At 43.1% G+C, this 10,610-nt stretch overlaps 1 protein-coding gene across 1 annotated transcript; it reads right to left on the bottom strand.

Annotated features, from left to right (window-relative positions):
- Positions 1-1,599: 1,599 nt before the first annotated feature.
- On the bottom strand, positions 1,600-10,023 carry LOC147417243 (uncharacterized). Its single transcript, XM_086507779.1, has 2 exons — positions 9,286-10,023; positions 1,600-1,620 (listed from the first exon to the last, which is right to left on the bottom strand). Exons 1-2 carry the CDS (start codon positions 9,649-9,651, stop codon positions 1,615-1,617), a joined length of 372 nt encoding a protein of 123 aa, XP_086363905.1. The 5' UTR covers positions 9,652-10,023; the 3' UTR covers positions 1,600-1,614.
- Between the last annotated feature and the right edge of the window lie 587 nt (positions 10,024-10,610).

Below are 10,610 nucleotides of genomic sequence, written 5' to 3'. Positions count from 1 at the left end.
TCGCCCCCTCTTCCTACATCTAGCGTTTGTGGTCTCTTCTCTCTCTCTCTCTCTCTCTCTCTCACAAATAGAAATGATCGAAGTGACATGACGCATATTAAGATTGGCATACTCCAATTCGAGGCATTTATTATAATATTTACTTCCAAATCCAAGAAAGCTAAAAATATCTTTAGATCTAGAAAGCACAACAAGCACTACTTGTTATAGATAAATTGCTTTACCTAGACGTTGATGTGTGCCATTGCTTGCACTATGAGCAAGAACCCTTGTCAAAAAATATTGTAGAAGGCATTATCTAAGGTCACTTCTTGATATAGTGCGCTCTTAGACGAGCAACAAGTGAGAGGATTATGCCGGCTATCTAGGTCAGAAATCGACGCTCGGCTGCAAATGGATCAAAGAACCATGTACGCTTCAAGGACAAAGCAAGTTCTACTTCGTCTTCTGAGAGTTCCAACAAATCTTCCTCCAATTCCAACAAGGATGAGAAGAAGCAAAAGAGCGGAAGGAAGGACAAGAAAAGTGAATCGAAGCAATCTAGCAGTTCAGAGGAGAAAACCTCTTTCTCCTCCGACAGTTCAGATAGTGATACCCACACTTTTGATACAATTTATTGTAAGAAGCAGAATCACCTCTTACGCAAGGTGGAACCAAACGTAAAATACGGTACGTAAGGTAGGCAGTCCTGTATGGATTGAGGTTTAAGGTACATAAAGTACGCACTATTGGTAAATAACCCTAAAAAGATAGAGAAAAATAGGAATTTCACAACCAAAGCCTACAAACATGTTAACTATCACTCTAGATAGCTTAATGAAAAGGCCCACGTGCATTAAACATCAATCAAGTGATCTACCTGATATTACGAACATGGGACACGCTACCACATTTCAATGATACTACATGACACTACAGATTGTTCAGTTGAACTCAATTCTCATTGTTCAATACCATTAACTTAGACATTACAAATGACTTAAGATCCAAAGATTGACTAATCTATTATCAAAATACTACATATACAAAACTCAACACTACAATCATCTCAGCATGAGAAGTTCATATCAATCAACACCAATGTCAACTACAAAGGTTCATAAACCAGCAAAATTACTACATAGCATGAATAATACCGAAAAACCAACACAGTCAAGAGACTCAGTCTCTCCCAAGAAACTAGTTTAGAACTCGTCATCGAATGAGGATGAGCTCTATCCAAAAGAGGAAATGTCTCCATTTGTGAAGACATTGCTCTCATCTTTGTACTTTGGCTCCACCATCGTAGACATTTGTGGCTGGTCTACATCATCCTCCTCAAGATCCTCCTGCTTTGCAATGTGAATGAGACGAGCAGTCTCATTCACACGGCCCCGTCCTTTGCGAACAAGAAGCTTTCCTCTGTGAATGCTCTCACGTCGTGCACTACTTGGTTCTGAAACTCCCTCCCAGAGTGGAATGATGTCCGTGCTCGTGATCTAGTCACACGCTGATCCACACTCTCCAACTCCTTGTGAAGGAGTCGAAGAATCTCCTCCTCCTCCTCCTCATCTCTCCTCTGCTGCTCTATGTTCTCTGTAGTTGGATCAAGCATGATCTTGACCTACGTGGGATCTAACTCTGCTCATAGGAAAACCAACCAAACTTGTGTTAGAAAGAGTTCGATCTTGGAGTAAAATCAAAGAGTTAACACTGAACAGAAATTAATCACAGATCACCTACTTTGGTATCCCTAAAGCGTGGTAGGCTCACACAAGCTTCATGTTAGATCTACAATAAACCAATCTCTCTAACTGTGCAGTGGTCAGTCGATTGTGTATTTTGATAAGGATCAATGAGTAAGCACTCCAATTGTGCTCATAAACACCTACAAAGCAATCCTCCAATTTAGAAATCATAATGCTTGTGAAATTGTAGACCAAACAAATAGCACAATGAAAACATAAGCTCTCACGTGCTAATGGTTTAGGGTTTAGTATTTAAATGCGAAAGTACTCATCACGCAAGATCAATGAGTTTTGGAAGACCCTGTCTTCCAAGTCAAAGGAAACTTGGAAGTCTCTGTCTCAGTGCCACTGGTCACACAAAGGATGGGCCTAAGCTGTTGATGAAGCTCGTTATCTCAACATCAATATCCAATTGCACGTCCTCATCAAACATCAACGAGATGCATGAATCGTACAGTGCAAGCAAATTCTTCGTCGGCCCACTCTGTTGTGTGGGTGCCACAATACTTGAACTTCAAAAAGGACTGTAGTACTTGCTTCTTTGAGCCGCGCCAAGAGTGATGCAAGAAAAAAGGACTGTAGTACTTGCTTCTTTGAGCCGCGCCAAGAGTGATGCAAGAAAAACTGAAGCGGCTCCATGTCTTCAACTTAGTCCACAATCTCGGGTTCGCCCTCTTCAAGAATCTCCGTTGGAGGATCTCCGTGAAACAATGTTAAAAACACAAAAAATGGTGTGCATTGACCATGAGTTAGGCAACCGCAAATACATACACACACTTCTTTTGCCTTTTCATAAATGGAAATAGACTATGCTTCTTGGAAAATGTCGGTGAAATGCATATGATAAATGTGACGGAGTGCTAAACTTTTCATCAAGTGCTTGCGAAAAATGTAATCTTTCTACCTAAAACTATCAACTTTGGTAGACCACAAAGGGAATACCAATGCTTAATAGACAATCGTGCTAATGCTTGTGTTGTGACTCCGTCGTGCCAAGAGATGAGCATGCAAAACTTATTGACACGATCTACAATGGCAAAACATTGTGTATTCAAACTTTCTACCTTTTCTAACATGTCTTCATGCTTCTGTGCTGACCCGTGATCATGTGCATCGTGCAATATGGCTTTCCTATGAGAAGGTAACACACAAAGACGGCAAGAGACCGTCACGTATGAGCCTCGAAAAATGCATACTAACTTCTCATGCTACCAAGAGATAGTTCTTGAACGTGTACTGTGGACCTCGACTCGCGAGCCAAGATCTGTCCTTGGCAACTGAATGTATCTACAATTGGGTTAGCTTTACTAGGAATATAATTAATCAAACCACCAAATTGCTCAAAAGTTTGTACCATCTAGCTTGACAATCGCTCCTCGATGCGCTAGGCAAAAATCTCTACCATACACAAAATGCTTCTCATGCTTGAGAGAATGAATGACAAAGAAAGGTTTCTTATCATGCAATGACTGATTCTTCCCTGAACTATCTGACTGTGTACTGAGAGATGTTCCTGGACTGTTGGTTTATCTCCTTTCAAAACATGAGAGAGAGAGAGAGAGAGAAAGATTAATGACGAAGAAGGAATACTCTGCTCCCAACGAATGACCACGAGAGAGGCCCCTTCAATAAAGAGTGATGATGAGAGTGTTTGTTTTCCAATTAACTTGTGGATCAATCTCATGGAACCACTTAATGTCAAAAACCATATCACAACCATAGAGAGGAGAAACAAGAAACTTGCGACAAAAACATGCGCGACTCACATAAACTGGCACATTAAGACATTCATGCGTGATGGAAGAGTACATGCCCGGAGAAAATCCAGAAAGCACAATGGGATCTACTCCAGCCTGCAACGGGTTCTAAGTGTGCCCTCTTCACAAGGGAATCACTAATCACTGAATCAAACAAGATCACAGTGCGCTGACCGTTCAGATGACCATAACACTTAATGAGAGACTCATCTGGATGACCATTAGAAACTTGGGACACACTACTTGGCTCATTTATGACACTAACAAAAGATGTGGATTCTGTAGGTGCAATGGGTTCTTTCTTAGAACAATCTCTTTTCTTATGACCTTTAGTGTGACACTTAAAACATCTTCCTTCTTTTCCATACCCGGTTCTTTCTTCGACTTTACCAACCTCCTTTAGTAGATTTTTCATCGGGTATCAACTTAGGGATTTCCTGAATTTTAGCCTTTTCTTTATTATCAGTGTTAGGTGAAGAGTTTTGTGCTCTAGGTGTCGTGGGACAATGAGAAGAAGAGGGATTGTGGTTCTTTCCATTTGATTGGTTCTATTGATCCTGTGGGGTAATTGACTTGCTCTCCTTTGGCTTACCTTTATTGTGTTGCATTTCCTGTTCAAAGCAATCCTCACAGCGTCATTGTAGTCAATGGGACGGAAAACTCTCACATCGTACTTGATGTACTCATCTAGACCAAAGAGAAAAGCCTCCTTAGGCTTCTCATCCAACTTATGCAATTCGACAACAATCTGCAAGATACGAAAAAGATAGAATTGGAGTCCCATTTTGCTTGAGATTCTGCCATTCCTGTTTCAACCAATCAAGGTACTGCAATGGCATAAAGCGATCCTTGAGCTTAGCCTGGAAGTCGGCCCAACTATAAGATAAAGGGATGTCATCCTCGACATACGCAAGGTGCTCAGCCAAGTGTGCCACTTGCCAGGCTCGATATCAATGAATGCATCACTTAACAAATACATGGAGGCAATCAAAACTTAATGTTACTGTTTTTCTTGTTAGTAGCAAAATAAGCGTTGAATTGATGCAACCAAGAATAAATTACCAATGCATCCAACCTACCATCATACTTACTAGAAGTCAACTTTTCGGTGACTGGGTTATTGGGAGTTGTCGCCTCTACTTGGTCTAACCAGGTCTTGCAAGTGCTGGTCTCACAGTGCCTCAAACTCTATAACCATAGCTACCTTGTTTTCTTGAGCCGCTATCCGGTGAGCTTCACGTGCATGCTCACGCTCTAGCTCCATAGCTGCCCTCTTTTCTTCAGCAGCTACACGATGAGCTTCACATTCCCACTCAATTGTGGCCCGCTAAGCCTCTTTTTCCCTTTCGACTTCGGACCACTGAGCCTACTGTTGTAGCATCATCTCAATCATAGACTTTACCAAAGCCTCCATAGAATTTGGTGCAATTCGTATCGTAGATGGGGATGGAGGACGATTCAATGGTCCTCCTAGTGTAGGGACATCTTCTCCAAATCATCACCTTCACGCAGCGTATCTATTCTGCTTCGGGTGATGACCATGTACTGAGTATTGGGGTACCTGGGGTACTTGGGTTCTTGAGGTACTTGGGATTCTTGGGGTGCTTAGGATCTTGGTACTTGATATTACTTACAATCTGCGTTTAACAAGGCTTTTCTCTTACCCAAGCTCAACTCCTTCCTCTGCATACACCCCTTGGTGACCTTGCGCTCACACCAAGGTAGCTTTTCCCACCTCAAGTCAATTGGCCTACCGCCATCTGTAAGGTCGGCTCTCGATGAGTGGAAGAGCGGAATGAGACAGACTAGACAAGCCCTTCTTTCCTGGGTTACCTTCCATTTTTCAAAAACACGCATTAAAGAGATTGACACGCCCAAGTGGTCTTGGGTTACAAGTAATCTCAAACAAGCAAAAAAAAGTTGTGGTTTTTTATGGCTTAATGGCCCTTAAGACAGAGTGATGAAAACGCGAGCGAACAATGGAATAAGGGTGGGAGTGGCTAATAAGTCCGCTGCAGGCACACGAAGATTCTTTGAGAAAATAAATTTGAGAGAGGTTCTTTAGGTTATTTTCTTGAGTGATGATGTTGATGCAAAAATGCTAGGGCTGATTTGGTACAAACATGTTGGCTAATCTAATGCAAAAACGGTGACTAATCTGATACAAAAAAGTTGGTTGATTCGGTGCAAAAAAGCTAACGAATTCAATGCAAAAACGTTGGCTGACCTGATGCAAAAACGCTAGGACTAATCTGTTGATGTTGAAGCTGGTGGTTCCCTATTTCGGACACTCACGTCTGAAACACGGAACGGGGATTCGGATCGGGTATTCGGAACGGAAAGCTAGATTGGGAATGCGGAACGGCGACCTGAAAAGGGCCATTCCTTGTAACTATGTGAGACATAACTGCCAAAGAACTTCCTGTGGATGCATGTTGTACTTCTCATGATGAATGCTTCTGATGCTTGTGGTTGCATAAACTGATGAAAACTCCTCCGAACTTGTGGATACTGTGGATGTATGTACTGCTGCAATGCAAACACCAACTAGCCGAGTTACTAGGCAACCTTACTACTGTCACAGAATATCAGCCTTCATATTGACTCTGCCTTGCAAGAAAGTACCACCATATAGTCTTGTCGTGAAAACATTGCCGGTAAAGATGAAAGGTAAGGGTGCTCGGAGGTATTTCTTATGGTTCCATGTCGACGGAAGCGGATGCATGCTACATGTAAATGCGAATGCAGAAGAGGGTTAGGGATCCTTTCTCCAGCTCCTTCCCTATCCGCATACAAGGCAAGTACCAAGATCTCTCAAGATCTCGCTCTTCGTGTATCTGATGTCGATCTTCGTTCATGATGTTGAGATTATGCATTAAGGGTATCCATCACATAACAATGAAGACGGGAGCACACCCGATGCGCGGTGGACTAAGGGTGGGAGTGGCTAATATGTCCGAGGTAGGGACACGGAACTTCTTTGAAATTTTAAAAAAAAATGATATAAGTTCCGTGGGTTCTTGGTTCTTCTTGGGTTCTTGATTCTTCCCTTGAGTTCGCGAAGCCGAAGCACGTCCAGAGCTCTAATATCAATGTCAAAGCTAGTACTTCGCACAAACACAAGGTTACTTTACTTCACTTGAAAGAAACTGAACTGAACACAATGAGAGAGAGAGAGAGAGAGAGAGACGACACTGCATGTCAAGTCTAAACAAACCCCAAGGGCCCGCTTCTTTGTTGACAGAGCAAATACTTGCTTTAACTACTTGCAAAAATGATAAAACAATGGCTAAATGTTGAATATTGAGTGCTATGCTGATGCTAATGCAAAATCAATAGGGCTGATCTAATGGTGTAGGCTGAAAACGTTGGTGCTGCATACTGAAATCAGTGGGCTGAATACTGAGTATCGAAGGTTCTTCGCGACAAAAGCCTTGAGAATTGATGGTACTGGTGCTGGATGCTGAAAAATGCTGATCTGTAGCGCTGAATACTAATGGCGATGACGCTGAAAACGCTGATGGATGCTGACCGAGAAACGCCAGAAGGATGGGGTGCTGGGGTGCTGGCTGAAAATGTTGTTCTGGGTACTGTGTAGTACTGATCTTTTGGGACCAAGGGGTTGCTTATTATAAAGCTTTTTTTGCCATTTTCCCTACCTACTTTTTATAAATGTCATGTCAAAGTCGCTTATATTAAATGACTTAAGTGACTTAATATGCCTATATGCGTAAGTGACTGTACTTTGCAAGCGAGGGTATGAAACTATGACTTGTCTGATCATGCACGTCCTTCTAGAGGCTCACAAAGTGCAAGCTAGATCCTAAGCTAACTAAGACGCTGACCTGTAGCAGTAGCATGTCTACGTGATTCAAGTGCAATGCGCATGAGACACCCAAGTCCTCAAAAGGAGGATTGCTCCTATTGGAATCTCCATTAATTTTCTTTGTTCCCCCACTAGTATTTGAGTGCTCTTTATCTTCCTGCAGACGCGTGGTCAGGGGGGTGTCATCTCTGTCGAATTCACTGCTAAAACCCATGTGTGCTGCAAAAAAAAAAAGATCAAATCCTCCATAGAAAAAAGCTCAGATCCTCCGTAGAAGAAGAATCGTCTGAGCTCTGATATCATTGTTACAAGCTTGGATACCCAAGCGAGAAATCAATAGCATCACGAACAAAAACTAGAACTGAACTTGAAAGAGAGAGAGAGAGAGAGAGAGAGAGAGAGAGAGAGAGAGAGAGAGGGACTGGCCCCCCTTTCAGTATTCTTTCTTTATTGCTCATTCAAACAAGTTCAACTCCCGAGGGAACTTCTCTCCGCGACACTGCTCCCAAATTGTCTGCCAAAGAATGGCGCAAGGGCTCCTTATAAAGGTATAACAAGTGCCTCCAAAAGCTACTAATCTTAAAAGCCATGCTTTTCATGTGCAAGTCCCAAGCCAAACAGCTGGACGTCCAAAAATCCCTTGCGCAAGGCTGAAAAGCTACCGTGCTGAAAATTTTCCATGTCAACAGCTTCCAACGCAAAACGTGGAATTCTCTAGCACGTCATGAAATTTTGCAGGTTTTAGGGTTTGTAGATATTCGGTCAAAATTGAAGGTTTTTTATGTCCTAACCCCCCAGGGGTTGTGCCAACTAAGCACGTCACCTACTTGTGCCAGCCTCCCTCTCCCTTTTTTCTTCTGCATTTGTGCTGCCCTCCTTTGTGTAGTCGTGCTGGGACAGCTCCCTCTTCGCATCAATTTTGCGCATACTTGTGTATGGATCTGATTCTGAGTATATTCAACGATGATCTGGTTATTTTCTTAGGTTTCTCATGGGCTATCAAGTGCTCCATTTGGTTCTATGATGCTCAAGATATGGACAGTTTTATGCAATGTTCACTCTATAACAGCTTTGGGGCAGTTATGTGTAGTGGGTGTTGTTTGCTTATGTATGAACATTGAAGGAGAAATGTGTTAAGTGGTGGTTCTTTTGTATTGCATTGTGGAAGAGGAAGCCCTTTTCTTCAAGTGCATTTGTTGGCATCGCTGTAAATCCATGCCAAGGCATTGAAGGCATGCGCTTTCTAGCTATAGTTGTGGTCTCTTGGGTGGGTGCTTGCTAGTAAAGTTTCCATGGGATCACTTACCTTTTGAGTTCTGGTTTGGTGAGAGTTCTGTTATGGTTTGTGGTGCTAATTTTGTTTGTTGGGCACTATTGGGAAGCATAGCTATAAAGGCTTCCCAATTTTTGTTTTCCCAACAGCGGATGGAAATCAAACTGATGTACAGAGAATGGGAGGAAGCATCCAAAGCGTGCCTTACCTGCATCCCAAGGATTTGAGCAAGGAAACCGGATAGGTATGAGAGGCCTAAAAACGAATGTGTGATCCTGGAAATTGCAAAAACCATACAATTGCCCCCCACGTTATAAACTCATCATGAATGCCCACTCTAATAAGCAAACAGCATACCACGCTCCAAACCAGCTGTGCCTAAGGGCAAACCCAAAAACACTTTGACACTCTTTATATTACTACACTCTTTACAATGCTTTTGCACAGACACTGTTGACTTCAAATCACCCCAAATCCCAGGGTATGGCGCACTATGACCGTCCTACAAAGGCAGCTAAAGAGACAGCACATCTACTACAAGTACTGTCGGCAAGCACTAGGGAAGCATAGAGTGGAGTATTCCAAAATCCGTACCAACTTACAAATGCATACAGGCAACATCACAACATAAATCAAAGCGCTGAGACCAGAGTAATAATCATTGATGAGAATAAGACAAAACATAGCTAGAAAGTGAGACACCTGATCAAGTAAGTCCTTTTGCAAGGCCAGTATCCTCTTTCCTTGTTCAACAGTGGTACTGCGAGAAATCTCTTCCATGCTGCCCGATCCGGAGCCGCTCTCATCCCCTGCATTGGCACGTACGCACATTCTCTGAACATTTCGACATCCATGACAACCTGCTGCAAGGTTCTTAGGACTTTTGGAGGCCAAATCAAAACAAGTAGGAAAGAGCAACCTCCTTGATGCTGCTGAGCCTTTCCCATGGCCTCTCAGCTGATTACCATCGAATGGTCTATTTGAGAGCGGAGAAGAATGGGGATAAGAGGCAGAATAAGAGTCCAAAGGGGAGCTCAAGACAGGCGATGAGAGGGCCAAGCTAGACATGAGGAAATGGTACGCACAGAGACAAAGTGTCGAAAGATGTTCTACTTACGAGATGAGGGCAGCGTCAGTTTCGCGTGTGGGATCCGTGCATGCGTCTGTGCGAGTGACTGTGTGTCTGTGAAGGTATGTATGTACGTTGGGTGTGTGTGGAGGCGTATATCTGCGCGTTTTAGGGAAAGCACAAGGAGCACTGCGTGCTGAAGGGCAACGATCTAGGTAAGCACGAAACTCGATAGCGCGCAGACAACAGGTGCCAATTCAGCTGGAATTGGATCATTTTGTGTTTGATTGCTGTCTAAAGAGCTCATCAGTACAGAGGTTGAAAATTCGTTTGAAATGATTTTCTAACCACAGACAGCCTCACAACACTCCAAGCTTTCCCAACCACAATCTCATGTTGCATGTGACCAAAAATATTTCATCAGTCCCCATGACTAGTAGGGGGAAGTGATCAAGTAGGGTGTCATAAATGTTTTATCAGATAATAGAATCTTGGAAGATCCCTTGGGATTGAAGAGTGAAAGGTAAATGTTGAGGGGCGGCATGGCGGTGAGCTGGCAAGCAAGTGGCAGCGGACTCGCAAGGCAACTGGCATGCAACGACGCAGGGGGAAGGTCTGGAAGTGGGAGTAGCAATCGGCACGAGGCAACAAGGACCACCGTACAAGAGTAGCAAGTTGAGTCTTTTTTTAAGCATGTGTGTGTGTGTGTGTCACTTCGGACGCAAGGAAGCCATCGCAGCATGTTGGCCTACTTGAGTCTATCTGTTCGAAGGTTTTAAGGCCACAGGTTCAAAATTGGTAATGACATAGCCCTATTTATGCTTGGCGAGAACACTTCCAACAAAAGTGAGGTGGAATCTCAAAAGATTTCACCTAATGGAATGAAGTGGAGCGAGCTAGCATGTCCACCTCCACCGGTTAAACACTTAAACAAGGTGAAGGGTCACTTTGGCATCCT

The sequence above is a fragment of the Adiantum capillus-veneris genome, unplaced genomic scaffold (genome assembly GCF_014529385.1).
Source record: "Adiantum capillus-veneris isolate H3 unplaced genomic scaffold, ASM1452938v2 Hic_scaffold_311, whole genome shotgun sequence".
NCBI classification, from domain to species: domain Eukaryota; kingdom Viridiplantae; phylum Streptophyta; class Polypodiopsida; order Polypodiales; family Pteridaceae; genus Adiantum; species Adiantum capillus-veneris.
The sequence above is the reverse complement of the archived record's forward strand: the minus strand, read 5'-3'. Positions and strand labels throughout refer to the sequence as shown.